Here is a 17,596-nt window from a genome sequence, read left to right as displayed (position 1 = left end):
GCGGCGTCAATGTAAATTCCCTAAATGAGAAGTTGCTTGTATTAAATCTAAAATTCAATGACGACACGCAAATCATTAAGATGAACATTTTCCACTCTTAATGTTTGTTTGTTTGTGACTGCAGGCAATGTTTTCTTATTTGCCTGCTTGTGTTTGAGGTACAGCTGTGGACGACTGACGAGGCGTCAGCCTCCATGTGAACCATACGAAGGCTGTGTTTGGCAGATCTTTCCAGAGGCCATGTGACGGAGGAACGCAGCAGGTTTTTAAAGAACACCCACTCCAGCTGACAGAGGTAGCAGCTCTTCCTCCACCGATGACAGCTCGGGCGCTGCAGGCCAGCAAAGAGCTTCTGGCCCGGCTGCCCTCATGGCGCCTGCTGTTCCAGGGCAGGTGCCTGGTGGTCACCAACACGTTGGGCGGAGGGGTTCTGATGGCGGTGGGGGACACTGCGCAGCAGACCCGGGAGATGCACATGGAGGTGGGGCGGGTCCGAGACTGGAAGAGGACAGGTGAGAGAGGACACTGTACTTTGGAAAGTTCATATTTTCCTGCCCAAACTGTGATGTATTTCGTGATTTCAGACACGTTTCATGTCTGATTAAAGGTTCCATGTTCATGGTGGGCTGCTCCATGGGTCTAATTGAGCACTACTGGTACTGCTGGCTGGACAGACTGTGTATCGGGAGGACCATGACTACAGTCCTAAAGAAGGTGGTGATAGATCAACTGATTTGTGCGCCGGGTATCGGGCTGTGGTACTTTATAGGTGAGGAGTCTGGATACGGCCCACAGGAGACCTTGTCCGAGACTCACTGACGCACATCTGTATTGGCTGCAGGCATGGCTCTCACGGAAGGACGCAGTGTAAAGGACGGGTGTGTGGAGTTTAAAGAGAAATTTGTGGAGTACACCACGGCAAGTACCCCCCGCCTGAGCGGAGCAGAGGCCGATCTGGGCCTGCTACCGTACTACCCACTCCCTCTGAGATCTTGGCTGTTTGCCCGCTGTGTGTTTGTCTGCTGCACAGTCGACACCGTCCTCTGCAAACAGCCTGTTTGATGACTCTGTAAGCTGAGCTGCTGTTCAAACTCTGTCTTCATCCACAGGTGAACTTGTGTGTGTGGCCTCTGGCGCAGACAATCAACTTCTACTACCTCTCCCCCAAATTCTGCGTCATGTACATCAACGTGGTCAGCCTGGGGTGGAACACCTACCTGTCCTACCTCAAACACAGAGTAAGAGCTTCCTGACAAGCTCTGAATTCTGGGATTTTCTCTTTTTGTTGATGCTTTTGATTATATTGTATATGTATTTTGAACGTAATGGTTTTGTTGCCAGGGTAACAATCCCCCCCACCACCTTGCCGGACAGCAGTCCTAAGGAAGTACAGCATGACGCATCGCCTTTCAAACCTCTGATGGAGAGAGCTTAGGGAGCGTTCCCGCTGGCGCCATGTTGGAACGCCGTGTCTCTGCAGTAGCACGAACAAACAAGCCAACCGTTTGTTGTTCTCGCCGTGGCCGCTGAACGCGCAGAGCACTCAAGCGTTCCTACTGCATGTGAAGTTCCAGTCCATGAAAATGAGATGCAGGTGATGAAAGTATGTGAGGGATTAAGTCATTTGTGCAGCTCATAAAAAAAATTACAAAAAAAAAAAAAACGCTTCAAAGGCCTGATGGTGTTATGAGAAATAGAAGATTAGCTGGGTCCACACTTCTGCCTCAGCTATGACAGATTTAATGATCACCACAGAAAAAAAAGCACAAATCAGTGCAGAAAGTGAACAACAAACAAACCTGCAAGTGCACAAGGGACCGAGAGAAGTAAGACCCAGAATCCAAGAACATACAGAGACTGCAAAGGGGGGGGGGGGGGGGGGGGGGCAAAGAGGAAAGAGCGCTTTTCATCTTAATGTCATGTTTTTCATAACTTAGAAACAGCAGCTTTTGGCACCAGTACAGTTTTCTGAGACAAACAGAAAGGTTAAAGGGGGGGGGGGGGGGGATGGGCCAGGACTCACATCAGTATCAAAAAATCTCTCACCTCCCCCGCTGAAGTGCTTCAGTAGCAGTCATCAGTGGCTGCTGATCATTTATTTAGTAATCGTTTACTCTACCTGAGGTAATAAAGTCAATGACTGATCATCCAGACTGAGTGATTTATTTTAATGAGGCCTCAAATTAAATAAAACAATCAAATAGATTCATCTAGATTCATCAATAAATACTTGTTAAGACTTAAATAAGTGGGCCAGGAATGGACCCCTGTGGTTCACCGTTTGCTGTTATTAAAGTGTGTTTTAAAGTTGCTTCTATTGTTCTATCCAGAGATCAACCGTGATTAAACAACGATAAAATCATAAGGTAACTTATTAAAGGGGGATTCTAAAGCTCAACTTCCTCCTGCTTGAACTGGTTATTTATTTAGAGATGTGACAAATAAAAAGCCCAAACAGGAGCTGGTCAAGTGACCATCTCGATCAGTGTAATGATGTCTTAAATAACACAAACTCTCATAAAATAAGCTGAACTTTCTCCAGTAGCCGCTCACATCCATGACAGTCAGCAGGTTTGTGACGGCACAGTGGCAGGTACCTGGTGCAGGTTTATTTTATATATATATTCTCATCACCTTTCCAGGCTCACGTTAACGCTCTACCAGAACCATCTCAATGGACCAGTTTTAGAACGTGTTACACTCAAAGGTGTTATTTATGGCATAGTTGTTAGAACAGAACTGCTCACTGATCACTGGCATTAGCAGGAGTTGAACTCAAATCTGAAAACATCTAAACTTCAGAGGAAATGTTGATGCCATACAAGCAAAAATAGCTAAATGCGAGTCTTGGGCCAACAGTGCGCCAGCTCTGAAGGGTTTATGTGCCCCAGCCCTTCCCTTGGAGCACTCCTCTTCGAGCGTCCCGTACATCCTGCTGATAAGGATGTCGTCCGTGCGCCTGTTTGAATGTCATTTTGCGTTCCTCCCGCTTGCCTCTCTCTCAACATGCCTGCAGCAGCGATGCAGCTCCCGGCCTTGGTGTTTGCAGTGGCACTTTGCACAGGTCAGTCAACATTTTAGTCACATTTTAGTGAAACGAGCACTTAAGTTGCTGCCAAACCTGCCTGAAGATTTACTTTAATGTAAATGCAAATATGTGCAGCTATTTAACCTGCTGCAGGGCTTTTATTTATTTATTCATCTGTTTTTAGTTTCCAGGCAATAATGGGACAATATGATGACGAACATTGCTAAAGAATTATACAGTAGGCTCATGTCTTTGCGGAGGTTTCGTTTTCAATGTATTTGCAAACAGAATAATTAAAAAAAACTTGATGCAATATGCTATTACACCTAACTCTTTATAACACTTTATACAGTAGGAACACTTATGACTAATGATGTATTATAATGAAATCGTACCAGAATAACGGTCATTGATAATATCTATATGTACCACTTCCTAAATTTATGGAGAGTGACAAACAATCTTTAACATTTTATTTTCTTAATAGTCATAATAAGCTGTCAACTGCATATTTGCAGCTCTCTAATGTACAAGAAGTGTAATAAACATAACCATAAATGCAGTGATATAGTTTGTTGGAGTTTATAATAATAATCCTGGCTGTCTTTAATATGCTAGTGTTATTTATAAGGGAGTAATAACACATTGTAACTCTTTGTTAAGGCTTAAATATATTATTAGTAGGGTTAGGGTTAATTTTAATACAGTTAATTTGAAGCTATATGGGAGAATCTGGAGTTTCTTGGAAGCGTTACTGATGTTGAATACAAATCCATGATTGTGTTGTTTCTATTTTCCACATATGCATGAATGGTTACTCAGGACTTAAAGGAAGCTAATAAAAAAAGCAGAGTCACGTCAGGATCTAAACTGGAGCAAATATTTAATGAGTGGAAGAGCGTCAGTATAGCTATACAGCTCAGGTGTGCACCATCTGCACACAGACGTGCACACTGCCAACTGTCTGTGTCCACACACTCGTGATAATTAATGCTTCTCGTCCTTACTATTTAATAGACTTTAAGTGATAGATGTACAGACGGAGAGGAGCACTTCTCATTATTCCAGAAGATCATGTAAATCTGTTAAATGAAGCACAGCGTGACACAGGACCATGGAGGAGCCTTCTCCAGCCTACACTGCTCAGTCTGCTCTGTCACTTATTACAGAAACTGAAGGCCTTCTCTCTGGTTTTCCCCTCATGGCTGGAGTTTAAGAACGTTAGTGACATCAGCTTCTGGGTGCAGGCTATTTAACTTGGTGTGGCTGCAGGTGCCTCAGGCTTCTAAAGAACACTGTTTAGTTTAAAGCACTAAGCTTTAACTCCAACTACAGCAATAAAAGAGGTAACAGTTGTTCCAAAATGTTTTACAAGAGAACACATATTTAAATATGTGTTATAACCCTTTAACAAACCTGAGTCCTTCCTTTGGTGATTGAAATTTGACTGTTTGGGCTAGAATTATCCCCAGCGCCACTACTGACGTGATAGGGCTGTAATTCTCACAACAACGATATCTTACTCTGATGTGTTTGCTGTCATGCTCTTCATGCTTTTCTTTCTCAGTCTCTTTCTCTGAAACTAAAGACACAAGCACTGTACAGTCAACCAGTGCGCCTGTGACCAGCACGAATCATGCCAGTCCACCCACGTCTGTCACCCCTTCGTCGACAACGGCGCACCAGAAAACTTCTGCCACCACCACTGCTAACGTCTCATTCACCTCCCAAACGCTGCTAACGCCTTCCACTCCAACACAACCACCCAACCAGACAGAGGAGACATCCCCCAGCCCGCCAGCTCAGACCACAACAACCAACCAGGCAGAGGAGACGTCCCCCAGCTCGCCAGCTCAGACCACAACAACCAACCAGACAGGTTCATCAAGACCTTCGGTCCAGGTGACATCAGGGTCTGCAAGTACCTCTGGAGATACCACCACAAATCCAACCAGTACAGGTCAGACTCCCACAGTCACATGATTATGTACAAAAGTGTATGCTTCACAGACATTCTGAGGGATTTCCACCTCACTAAAGTGCTACTTGCTCCTTCGTTCAGTCGTGAAATTGCAGAATACTAAATTGCTTTGAGGGTAAAGTGCCACTGTTTGGCCGCTAGGCGGCAGTGTTGTCTTCAAACAAGGCAACAACACCGGAAGTAGGTTCGGAAAATAATATGCTCTGTCCTCATTCTTTCTGGCATGTATGTATGTATGTATGTATGTATGTATGTATGTATGTATGTATGTATGTATGTATGTATGTATGTATGTATGTATGTACGTATGTATGTATTCATTCATTCATTCGTTTGTTTGTTTGTTTGTTGCTTGCAGGTCTTTCAGACGAGTCAGGAAAATCTAACCTGGAAGCAAACCCAGGCCTTGTGGCAGTCATTTGTATCTTCTGTATCATCTTCGCCCTGGTGCTGGTGGTTGCTCTCATCAAGTGCACCAAATCACCAAGATCCAACTTTGAGAGGCTTGAAGATGTGCCCATGGTAAGTCAGAAGACAAAGTCCTGATAGGAGAACATCTCTCATTCTGCTGCTGTTGATAGATCCTAAACTATCTTAGCAACCATTGGTTGAGTTGTTATGAAGTTGCAGAAATTTGATAAGAGATTATTTGTTTATTCCTAAACACTTGTGCCAGTGCCAAGATGTGCAGTATTACTATAAAAGTACATCTGGAGCAACAGTATTACCATCATAAATGTAATCGATCAAATGACGGTAATGTCTCGTCCAAATACAGTATTACCAGTAATTATCTGCCTTTATTCCACACAATGATTAATCAAAGAGAATCCAAATCAGTGCAGGGTTCTCGGGGAAAATAACAGATTGTTTGCACCAGTTATTGATGCAGCTTTGGTTGCTGAAGGTAGTCAGAGAGCAGAGGAAGCCACTAAATACAAACAAAGCTCAGCAGCAGCAACAACAACACTGGTTTAGAGGTTTGTCTCAGCAGAAAAATGCAATGCTAAGCAAGATGACAGATAAATAGGTGCAGGCTCCTAGATAATGGTCTAAGGTTCCCAGTACCAGAAAGAACAGCATGTGAAAAATCATTTTGAAAACATTGTTGTGTTGTAGGGAAATAAAGACGAATAAAGAATAACTTTTGCTGTTTTGTTCGTCCCTGCAGGGGAATGTGAGTGAGGACTCTCCATTCGCCCAATACTCAAAATGAGCCAGAGGATGGAACCCTGCAGATGGCTCCAGTTTTATGTCCCTATCCAACAATTGCTCTTATTTCTTTTGGATTTCTATTGTGGACCTGTTGTGCTTTGATCAGACTCTGAAGCTAAATCAACTATAATGCAAAAGGTTAAAAAATAAGGTGTACTATTTCTCGGACGAATGACGTATATACCCAAATAAGCACTTATTTGCCTTATTTGCTTATAGCTGCATTCTTCCATTGAAAACTGACATATTTTATGTTTCCACGGTAATTGTATTCTCAATATTGCACAAACATATGGACGTTATCTGTATCTGTACAGATGCCTGCTGGCTTGTGTAAATTGTTATATATTATAAAGTTATTTATAGTCAAAGATTGTTTGATGTTATGTGTCATTTGATGAAATGGTTGTACAAGTTCTCTGAATGGAAGAAAATTTTAATTTTTCTTTAGCTTTGCTTTTTCTTTGAGGGACATGTGTAACACAGATAGATGTTTAAACTAGGTGTCCTTTCTATATTGCACACAGCTGGACACATGTAAAGTACAAAACAGGGCGCGGGGTTTTAAAAAGTTAATAGAAGTGCTGCTGCTGCTTCAGAGTGCAGTAAAATTTGCCTGTCTTCCATGCACAGACAGAGAGAACCATGGAAGTACAGAATTTCTAGTTCGGGCATTTTAGAGTCTCTTCCATAGTTGCTCTAAACATAATGGTTTATTTTGGATGCATGTGCTGTACTTCAGCGATATTTATTCAATCACTTCAGTTGTAGTTTTGCAGATTGCTCGCTGACACATGTTAATGGATCCTTGTTTCAGGAAACGTTGAATAATGAATCCTGCAGTGGTATTTATGGTTGTGTGGCCACCCTGACCAGTCAGACTGCTTTAAACTGGAGGGCTGTGTTCGGAGTCTCAGTATCATCAACAAAACAGAAAAATGAAAATGCAACATTCATGTTCATACAGATGTTGCGGGGAACTGGCTGAGCTTAAAGCTTTCAGTCCGTCCAGTGAAAAGCTGTGAAACATAATGCGAATTTAATTTATTTTACGTCACGATTTTAACCACAATAAATGAGTCGATCCGTCTCTCATCATTGTTCTATCCGAGTCGTAGTTTATTTTTAAAGTCCTGTCAGACACGTGACGACAACAGGCTCCATGGTTACCGCAGCGTAGTAAAACTGTTTACGTCCCAGAGTTGCACTTCCTGTCACGTGGGCCGCGGTGACGGGGCCAGCAGCGCCGCCGCGTGCGCCAGAGTTTGAAGTCTAACTCGGCAACAAACCCGCGGCAATAAACATGCACGACAATGATGACTGCGGCAGGTTTTCCTGACGGAGCCCTTCAGCAGGTTTTACCGCTCCTCACGGCGGGGGGAAGAAGAACCCGAGGCCGGAAGAAGGTCCGAGCGCGGCGGTGAGTGAAAACTTCGAGACAACTCTCAGAAAGTTCATGACAGAGAATAGGTGATGTCTTCAGAATGGGCAAGAGCAAATCAAAGGCTAACAATCACGATCCAATCAATGTATTTGACTGTCTAATATTCGTGTTTGCCTCGATGCATTACTCTTATTATTGCTGCTGTGTACTTGATTTTTCCCCAAAAGAAATATTTCCCAGGTTGTCCTGCCATTCACAGATGACGACCACCCAGATTAAAGGCTTTCTGCTTAATTTTCCTCTGTAATATCCTGTTTATTTCAAGTTCTGACGTCAGGAAATATATTTTTGCTGTAGGTAACAGTCACATCTGTGTTGTTTTTGCAGAAGCAATGATGGCACAAGTCAGCTCTATTGCTGATGTGTTTCCCCTGAATATTTGTGTGGCTTATTTGTCTCCTTCCTTCCTTCCTTCCTCCACATCTGCTTCCTTCATTGTGATACTAGAACCCCGCAGTGCCCAAACACTCACGCACTCACAGTTTCCTTTCTCTATTGTTTGTAAAACAAAAAAATCAGAAGCCAGTTTTCATCATACTTGTTTTTTTTAAGTCATTTTAAAACTGAAGCTGTGGATAATTAATTGTCATTGTCGAACATGTCCCCACTTTTTTTATTTTAAATATTATAAAATCATAGTGACGCAAATGATGACTGAGTTGTTTGACTATAGTTGCAGCCATCCAAGTTTCCATTAAGAACTTTTCGTTGTTTTGCAGTCTGAATATAATAGTGAATCCAAGGTAAATCTCGCCTCTCTGCTTTACTTCTCCGCGGTACACTTTACTTCTCCTGGACCTTACAGTCTCTCTGACGTGGGAACCTTCTCGGAGTTCTCCGAGGACTCCGCTGCGGTCCCACCGCTGACCGTTAGGGGGCGCGCGACCGCAGGGCTGAGCCGCCTCCTCCAGGCTGCTCTTATCATCTGTCAGCATCTGAAGCTGTTTGTTCTGCAAACATTTGCAGTGGTTAAATCTGCTTTTGTCTTTCCTGCATGAGTCACTGTCATCTTTTCTTTTCCTGCGAAGTGTTTGTCTGCACTTTGGCATAAAGGCCTGGCGAGAAGGTGCAGCTGTCAAAAGAAGTACAAAAAACATTCTGATGGACACATTTGTTACATTTCCTCTGTAGGTTCACAACCAAAAGCTTGTTCTCGGGGAAATACGTTTAATCTGATTCAAACGTTTATTTTCTGCTCCTGATTCAGCTGTAAAAAATTAAGTGGTGGATATTTAAACGCCGTTGACTGACACTTTTCTTTAGTAGAAGTAAGTAAATGTTAAAATGACTTTACGCTTTTGTTTTGTTTGACACACAAGTTATTGTGAGAATTCGTCAAAGGTCGACCTTCGGCAATACAGCGTGTTTTAAGCTTCTCCTAAGAGGGTTTTTGCAGATCTAATCAGTGCTGTGACACTCAAGGACAATCCTTCCTTTGTGAGGTGATGTGTTAGAATGTGGCATGAAATGTGGCATGAAAACTATGCATCGAGATGTGCTAATTGGGAGGAATCCTCTTCAAATGTTTCGCGTCCTCTGCAGTAGACGTCGTTGTGGTGGCTGAGTCACATTTTTGTTTCGCGATGACGCTGTGAAACGTGGTGAGGTCAACTTATCAGCTTAAATTTTAACAAGCGCGTCTGTGTCGTGCGTCATTGGAATGACAAAGATCACAAGACACCTCAGGAGTTCTCATTAATATGGTTAATTATTATAAACACTGCCGTGCCTCTCACCCCTCCACGCTCTCCCTCAGCGAACAGAAACGGGTTGGGCAACCGTACGTTAAAGCTACGAGAATGTTAGAAGTTAAAGAATTCCAGCACTTGAACTGAATGCAGTCTCACATCCCAGCTGTCGTTCATCTCCACGTCTTACAGCATCATCAAGAGCTTGACCTTCTTAATACCCCTGTAATGAAGCAGTGAGGAGGGAGTCATTAGCACTCCAGAGCCATACCGTTCAAATGGACCATTAACAGAGCCTTGCTGTTCCAGAATAACCATTTGTCACTGTGGTTCCGAGGTGGATCAAAAACCTCTCCAGCTCAGCGTGCATACGCATGGCGAAAGAAAGAACTCCTTTCAAACCATCAGAACGAGATCTCAGTCGAGCAGAATTTAGCTGCTGGGAAAAGGCAACTCGGTCCTGGGAAGTGTCGCAATCAAGTGTGGAGTGTTTTCAGCTTAAAAACCTGGAAGCTGATTTATTACAGGCAGAAATAAGGAAATAATTGAATATAATTTCAATCCAGCAAGTTGTCTTGGGTATGATTCATGCGCCGCGGTTATAAATAGAGGCGCCATTCGTCTCTCAAGGCTGCTTATGCCTTAAAAACGAAGGGTTTTTTTCCCCTTAGCAGCCTTGTGAGACTCAGCTTGTTTGATTTTTTTTATTTTTTTAAATATATTTGGAGGGTTTCTGCATCCGAGGAAACCGATCTCGTCATCTTCACGTGTAAGATTAATGGAAATGGAAGCTCAACTTAAACTTGTAACTTTGTGCTTTTATTTTGCTCTCCCTTTAAACTTTGTGCTGAAGACGTGACCTGTGCTGCAGAATCTGGCAAAGTAACCGGCCACGCTCCCACCTGCCCAGTCGTGAGCCGTACTCAGCTGTCATTGCTTTCCCCACTGCCAGTCGGGAAATATATCACCTCAAGGCGTGATTTATTTAGAGAGCAACGGCTGATCAGTTTACGTGCTCTAATTAACATAAAAGTCAATAAAATCCTGTAAACAACAGGGAGAAATTCAGCTTCTGTGCTGCTTCGTACAGTCAGTGCTGATTTGACTTTCCTCCATTGAAATGAACCTAGTGTTACCAACAGGCATATTGTGGGAGCTTCCTGTTAAGAGTTGCTTTTAATAGCCCCTCGATTCTAAGACGCGCATCGCATCCCTGATATGTGGAGTGAGAGTGCAGAAGGTGTCTGCCTCCAGCCTGAACAGCAGGGCCTGTTTACTGTTGGCCGCATTATCAGCGCAGGCTGCCTTTCATACATGATTGGAAGCAGCAGGAAGAGACTGAGCAGCAGCGAGAAATAAACGCCGTAATCCTGTCAGAGTGCGTCACGATGTTTGTTCCAAAATATGGTTTTTAAAAGCTGTAATCTGCTTTGACTGACAGTTGCACCAGTGTTAACAATGCGGAGATGGTAAGGTAAATATTGTGTGGGGGGGAATCACTAGGGTGCAGTACCAGGAGTGAACAGCAGGCGGAACCTGACAAGACAGGTTATAGCTACGAACACGAAGGACACTTTAGTGCCGCAAAGGTCACGCTCATTTTGTACTGTGATGCGTAGTGTTCTGAGTCTGAAGAGCCCTGATCAGAATGATGGACGCAGGTTGGGTCATTAAGCTAAAGCCCAACGGCTAAAGATGGCAGCGCAGTATGAATAACATATTTGGAGTTAGCTGCATCAGGGAGTAGAACTCCAGTAATGGAAATATGTGACAACAGTAATTGGTTCCAATTCAAAAACCAGTAATCATATTTCTGAGCGAGCACATGTGAGTCTGCGCTGTTGCTCAAATGAATCAACAAAATATGTTCTTATATGCAGCAAGTTAAAATTTGCTTTGTTTGCTTTATTATTTGGGTTAATAAACAAAACAATATTATGATTGACAAAATTTAAAGCAGCCCAGAAGATTTTAAACGTAAAATAAACCTTCAACCCTGCGATAGCTTGAGATGCTAACAGTTTGTGACGCTCAGCCGGAAGCACACATTTGTTCAGATTTTATATTTTGCCTTTTGTTGAGAAGAAACAAAAACAAGACAGTCGTGTAGAATGATCGGCCTGTTTTCCCCTGGCTGAAAGCACGAATCAGACATTCCACACGGTCGTGCCGCGTCCCCTCGGCCCACCCTCGACAGCAACCAAAACAAATCTGGGGGACAGCGGTGTAATAGCGCTAGCTGTGACACTGCACAAATCCAATGTGTTGTTTATATTTCAGATGTGACTGGTGTAAAAAACAGCTCACTCCTGACTTTCCCTTGTCTCCTCTTTGAAACATGGACATCTCGGCGGTTATCCATTATGTTGCGCAACGCTGTGCGCTGGCAGGCCAGTAACTCTTTCTATTTCCCCTGCTGGTGATAACATCCTCCGTCATGCTTTGTTCAGCTGTTCTTGGGTCATCACATTAAAAGGTGTGACGAGGTTCGCCTCGTATTTTGATGCAGCTGTTAAGCAATAAATTCTGCTTACGATCATAAACAGTCCTTTGGTCCGGGTCCTCCCGCTAATGACGCGAGTCCCTTTATCAAAAGTCGGCATCGAAAGTCTGAATGCTTTATGAGGAACTTTACTGTCGGAGGATGGCCTTTTAGCTCTGTAAGATTGGTCCTGATGATGAATCAGTGTTTAAATGAGACACCTCACTAATGTTTTATTCATTTACTGCGTTAAACTCTCGCGCACGCCTTTGCTGCCTATTTCATCTTTTATTCATGTGTGTCTGCTTCCCAATTATCTCCTCTCCTTATCAATGAAAACTTTCTATTTTATGATGTTTCGAAAGGAATAAGATGTGATTTTAAAACCACTTCTTCCCTCTTTATTTTAGCTGCTGATTGCCGCAACAACAACAAGCTTCAATGTCTTGGCTTGAGGTAAACACATGCACACACACATGCGCACACACACAGATCACAACTCAGTGTTTTAAGATGCTGTTTTTATTTATTTAATCTGGGTTTAGCTGCCTGTGGTCTTGACCCTGTTCTGTTGACTCCCAAGAAGGTGTAAAAACTTAAAGGAAATTGTTGTTTCAAGCCTCTTAAATACCAAAACATTGTCCTTTGACCATGAAAAAAAAACCCTAAAATCTCCATGGTGACAATGTCAACTTATAGAAACATTTTGTCACTTTGAAATGTCTTTTTGGGGAAAGTTGTTCTTATATCAAGTGTAGAACACCACAGCTTTGTGTCAGTGTTAATCATGGCAAACACTCCTTCAGAGAGCTGTCGAGCAGGATTGAGAGGTCAGGTTTGGCTCTACGTAAGGAGCGATGATGGTCTTCCTTTCTACCCTGATTCCATCCTATGTACAGACCAAGTGATGTTTCACTCTAACGAGCTGTGAAATACCCGACATACATGAGTTGGAGGACGTGAGCGTGTCCCCTCTCACCGTTTCAATAGACGCTTCCATTTCTCCAATTAGTGTGTAAGTCTGCCGGACTGTCTGGGAATGTCGGCGTCATAATGTGTGTGTGGATAGGTTCCTGCAGTCGGAGCATGCACTGATTTAGCATTTTACCTATGCACATAGATGAGTGTGTACATGCTATACACCCTGTATAGTATACAGGGTGGATGGAAGCCACCCTGGGTTCTGCTTCCACCAGAAGTGAGAGTAGTAAAAACATTGTTCTTCACTAGATCAGTAGTTCATATCATTCACCCAGGATGTCTGATTCTACAATTAAAATGTTCAAATGTGGGTGATAAAAACACACCAGACTGCAAATAGGTCTCAATCCAACGAGTTGACACCAAGCAGAATTATTCAATCATCTGTGCTCATCAAGGAAAATAATTACCAGAACGTCTTGAGCGTCTCTTAGTGACAAAAAAGCTTTGATTAGATGTGGCTGAGAGCAGCTGATTTGCCAGAATGAGGCAGAGCAATGTGTTTCTCACAGAACCTCAACAGCTGTTTACGCTGCACTGGCACCCTTCATACCAGCCTGGAGCTGGAACGCCTGAGAGGATCTGGACCGAGAACGGGACTGTTGAGACGTTCGTTTCTAATCGCTGCGTTGTCGTGTTCGCGTTTGCTATCGCTAATCATGGTATGATCACAGCATTTATTACCTCCACCAAACCAAACAGGCAGCGTGACAGCAGCAATCTGTCCATCCGTCCGTCCCTCTGTCCATCCGTCCGTCCGTCCGTCCGTCCGTCTGTCTGTCCGTCTGGCAGGTGTATGTGAGGAAATGAGCTGCTTGGCTGAGGTCTGCACTCTCCAAAAAAAGAAGCTTTTTTCTCTCTAATTTGATGCACTGGTCAGATTTTTAGTGCCCCATTTTCCATTCACATTATCACCCTCAATAAAACCCGCAAATGCCATTAAGGGCGTGATTAGATGTTATTAGAGAAGTATATCTTATATTGGATTGCTCTAATCAGAGTAGCGAGCCTGGAGGTCGGCAGGTACAGTAGGCTTTCCGACCTTACCTATACAACACCGAGCAGGATTATTGATTTTTATAGAATCATTATGTCCCTGCCGTGACCCCTGCTGCGACCACATGATATCAACTAACTTAATTTAAAAGCGACTACCTGTTTGTGATCTTGTCTGCCTGTGTTTGAGACGGGGGAGAGGTGAAGCTGCCCACTCCTGCTGACTGCATACAAAGATCTGTACGCCACGTGCAGCTGCAGTGCTCTTTTTTGTGGCGTTCTAAATTTGCTTTTCCACACAATAAAAAAGACAAATGTATTGCTGAAAAAGAACACGTGAAAATGGATGTTCCAATCATCCCCTTTTAATCCTGGTGACTCATTCTAACACATAAAGTGTCAGTCAGAGACAAGAAAACTGCTTCCATGGCTGAAATCATTTTCTACTTCTGTCTCCAGTTATTATTTCATGATGTATTCATGGTTTTAGGAGTCTGTTCACATTTCTATGTTTTAGTAATAGATTTATTTAAGAAAAAAATGTTACTAGTGTATAATTAAACACTCATACCTAATGTTCTCCCTGTAGCAAAACTAATGCTAATCCCTCATAAATTTATAGGCTGCAGGTTATTAGCTAATAAGTGCTGATAACATTTGAAAATATCTAATTTCCATTACACAGATTGAAAATCTGACCTTTTGCCAATTTAATATGGGCTTCATGTGTTTCACATGAATTTTGATTGGAAGCAAACTGAGAAATAGAGCCCTTGTTGTCACCCACCTTTGATCTTAACTAAAAGGAGTCGTGAGGAGGCCTTAATCCCTTACTTGAAGTTTGTAGTTTGACTCCCGCTGTGCCCGTTCTCACCACCTGAGTCACAGGCATTGATGCGATTGATTAATGGGCGAGTACCATCATGGAGGTAGAGCACCTGCTGTCCCATCTGATGGTGCAGGACACAGCAGCAGCACTGCCTCGGTGTCACTCACGCTCCCCGTGTGCTGCACATGCAGGGAATCAGCCAGGTGATAACACAGCCAGCCTGTTCCACCACTGCTGCCGATTGGCTGAGCCAGAAGCCCGGGGCTGGGAATGATGTTATATTAAGCTGTTGTCAGGGGAAAGAATCATGTAAGAGTTAATTTTCCCCCACGTGTTAAAAGGATATTTTCAGTTTTTAATTGCATATTCCCAGTAAAGTGTTTTAGTGTAATACATAGTGTGCTGCTGTCTGCTTCTGTTTGGGTTTCTGGGCTTAATTAGATGTCTAAGTTTTGTTGTTTATGTATTCAGATGCATGATTCCCATTAATTGGAAACATTTCAGTTTTCATTGTATAGCCTTTTAGCCCTGACACGTACGGGTGGCTGTGCGTGCCTAAAGTCAAATACTGCAATTGCGTGTTTTAATTGCAGAGCGATGTTTACGGAGCACCCGTCTGCCTACGGCTGTAAATAAGTGAGGTAACAGAGGCGGCCAAGCCTTAGAATATGAAGTCAGGTTTGGATCGATGGCGTGTAAACAACATTACTGTTTTGGGAGGCGTTACGTTACTACTGTGCTCGGAGATCAGTCAGTCCTCATTTGATTATCTGGGCGGTGTTGTGAAATACGATGCATAAAATCGAATCACTCTACATTGCAGCACTGGGGCGGCACAAATGAAACCAGGTTACATTCTATATGGTGGGAAAATAACATGAAATGATATGAATGGCTGTTTGGCGGATGATGGGAAACATTGTTTCTGATTTGATATCTGTCACGGCTGCGTAATGAAAGGTGATAAGATGGTTTTGACTTCTATGTTGTCTCATGCAGGCCACAAATTAGCTGGAGTGGTTAAAAATAAAGAACTCAGAGCCAGGGGTCAAATCTTGACCCCTGCTATAAGGTGTCGGTGCTTCCCTTGTGCCTGTGTGGGTCTCCTCCACTTCTTTTACAGTCTAAAAAATGTATCCGGTGTGATCAAACAACCAGAGAACATTTTACCTACTCCTGTAAAGGAAAGTGAATTTGCGCTGACTTTATTTACAAAAATGTCTTAAATACATACTGACACCATTTTAGAAGCTAATTATATCGCGGACCGCCGGGTCTGGTTGCTTAGTGGCTGAATAGTTTCAGTGAACCTTCTGCCTCAATGTTTTGGCATCAGATTAGGGGTGGGGGCTGCGCTCAACAGGTTTTTTAACTTTCCACAGTTTGACATTTACGCCCTCTTCAGCAACATCAACATCCCAGGGGAGTTTAAAAAGTGACGGTCTGGAAAGCATCTGTCTAACTGACGTTACCCGCGCTCACTATGGAAGTCAACTGTTACTGTATATTTCCAGGAAGGAGCCTGATTAAAGGATTTATGTCACATCATAGGCCCTCCGATCTTTTTGCCTGAGGATAAATAACAAACTGGATGAATCCGTGAGACCTGCAGGTGGACATTTCCTGAAACGCTACCTGAAATGTAGGTGGCTTCTCGTGCTGGATGTGCTGGCAGGTCCGTTGGCGGTGTTTTCATGTGAATGACCAGGCAGAGAAGAAGCCTCATAGGTGATGAGGTGGTGATGCTTCAGAAATGTGTTTAAATTCAAGGCAGGGCGCTGTTTTGACAGTGCTCTGCTTGTGTTGGATGAAGGAGGTATCCTGGTAATTAATCATGGGTGTAACCAGGCACAGCAGACACTAAATATGAAAGCCTCCACCATTCTGTTTGATTAGCTGTTGTACCAGTGCGCCCACATCAAGCCAAAATGCACCTCAACAATTAGATTATGAATGCAACAGGGACAAAATTGGGCAACAGGGATATGTGGTATTTGATGCCAGGGAGCTCATTAAAGTACTTGATTAATCTCTTACAGATGGTGTTTATACTGATGAAATTGATCACTTTAGGTCCATAAAAGTGATGTCCCAATTTGGTCCCCTTCTTTTGCTCTCACCCCCCGCCTCGTTCAGGTTCGCGGTGAGTCCTTGCCTGCAGTGCGGCGGCGTTTTTCCGGGCCGATCATTCTGCCTCCTCTGAGTAGGAGATACTCATCGGATCACCTACGCGAGGGCCGGTGGGCATCCTCACTACACGGGCTTCCACTGGATCGGCTGGAAGTGTTGTACAACCGAGCCCTGGCAATTTATGATAAACACAGGTCAGTCACACACAGACACTGTGTGTGTGTGTGTGTGTGTGTGTGTGTGTGTGTGTGTGTGTGTGTGCATGTGGTTAATCTATCGCGTCATTCCTATGTTTTCTACCTTTTTCTCCATTTATAGTATTCGCTCATAAAACAATGCTGACTGATTTTTATCACAAATAGGTTTTTGATGATAAGAATTACATCATTTACAATTATCCTCATTATCAAACCCAGCGGTTGCACAACACCTGCTGAGCGTTGAGATCTGTGATCCAGCTGCCTCTAGTCGCCCACCATGCTCAGAATAGCTTTAATATGGTGAAATTTCCTGTCATTCAATGGATATTTCATTTATTGGATTTGCATTGCAGCTTTTAAAGAAAGTGCCCGGCATTTTGTTGTACAAGTATTTTATTGTTGAAGGCCTTGATCAAATGGAAAATCATCGCCTTTAGACTCAGTTCCTGACTTTTGTAACAAAACAGTTTAGGATCAGGCACCTGGTACTGTTTTAGGACCCTTCCCATCACTTTCTAGGAGGCTTAACGATGACCCATGACTAGTTAGGAACCCTGCATCATCCTGTCACACACATTTGACCCAAATTATACACTAAATTGTTTGGCTCAAGTTAATTTAG

General features: G+C 43.2%; 3 protein-coding genes across 5 annotated transcripts in view; all 3 read left to right on the top strand.

The window, feature by feature from the left end:
• The first annotated feature begins 294 nt into the window (after positions 1-294).
• LOC130529000 (mpv17-like protein 2) lies at positions 295-2,151 on the top strand. The gene is made up of 5 exons (XM_057038880.1): positions 295-512; positions 608-769; positions 842-918; positions 1,110-1,238; positions 1,342-2,151. The coding sequence occupies exons 1-5, from the start codon at positions 317-319 to the stop codon at positions 1,381-1,383; spliced, it is 606 nt and encodes a 201-aa protein (XP_056894860.1). The 5' UTR covers positions 295-316; the 3' UTR covers positions 1,384-2,151.
• A 717-nt stretch (positions 2,152-2,868) lies between these two features.
• Positions 2,869-6,595, top strand: LOC130528997 (uncharacterized). The gene is made up of 4 exons (XM_057038877.1): positions 2,869-3,064; positions 4,596-4,988; positions 5,368-5,531; positions 6,181-6,595. Exons 1-4 carry the CDS (start codon positions 2,968-2,970, stop codon positions 6,223-6,225), a joined length of 699 nt encoding a protein of 232 aa, XP_056894857.1. The 5' UTR covers positions 2,869-2,967; the 3' UTR covers positions 6,226-6,595.
• Positions 6,596-7,452: 857 nt separating this feature from the next.
• The window catches only part of pde4cb (phosphodiesterase 4C, cAMP-specific b), a 43,628-nt gene continuing 33,484 nt past the window's right edge, over positions 7,453-17,596 (top strand). For 2 of the 3 annotated variants that reach the window (XM_057037695.1, XM_057037690.1), the window contains exons 1-3: positions 7,453-7,644; positions 12,249-12,294; positions 16,781-16,968. In XM_057037695.1, coding sequence (XP_056893675.1) covers positions 12,280-12,294; positions 16,781-16,968 — 203 coding nt within the window. In that variant the 5' untranslated portion in view covers positions 7,453-7,644; positions 12,249-12,279. Of the gene's footprint in view, positions 7,645-12,248; positions 12,295-16,129; positions 16,287-16,780; positions 16,969-17,596 lie in introns of those variants that run through there. The other variant, XM_057037692.1, reaches the window with a different exon arrangement.

The sequence above is a fragment of the Takifugu flavidus genome, chromosome 7 (genome assembly GCF_003711565.1).
Source record: "Takifugu flavidus isolate HTHZ2018 chromosome 7, ASM371156v2, whole genome shotgun sequence".
In the NCBI taxonomy this organism is placed as follows: Eukaryota; Metazoa; Chordata; class Actinopteri; order Tetraodontiformes; family Tetraodontidae; genus Takifugu; species Takifugu flavidus.
Note: the sequence above shows the minus strand (reverse complement) of the source record. Positions and strands in the feature narration are given on the sequence as shown.

Excerpts from the sequence above, each read along its gene's own strand:
- LOC130529000 (XM_057038880.1), top strand. The coding sequence starts at position 317 with ATGACAGCTCGGGCGCTGCAGGCCAGCAAAGAGCTTCTGGCCCGGCTG. Across the intron at positions 513-607 it reads CCGAGACTGGAAGAGGACAG|GTTCCATGTTCATGGTGGGC; the intron begins GTGAGAGAGGAC and ends GTCTGATTAAAG. Across the intron at positions 1,239-1,341 it reads TGTCCTACCTCAAACACAGA|GGTAACAATCCCCCCCACCA; the intron begins GTAAGAGCTTCC and ends TTTTGTTGCCAG.
- LOC130528997 (XM_057038877.1), top strand. The coding sequence starts at position 2,968 with ATGTCATTTTGCGTTCCTCCCGCTTGCCTCTCTCTCAACATGCCTGCA. Across the intron at positions 3,065-4,595 it reads TGCAGTGGCACTTTGCACAG|TCTCTTTCTCTGAAACTAAA; the intron begins GTCAGTCAACAT and ends TTTCTTTCTCAG. Across the intron at positions 4,989-5,367 it reads CACAAATCCAACCAGTACAG|GTCTTTCAGACGAGTCAGGA; the intron begins GTCAGACTCCCA and ends TGTTGCTTGCAG.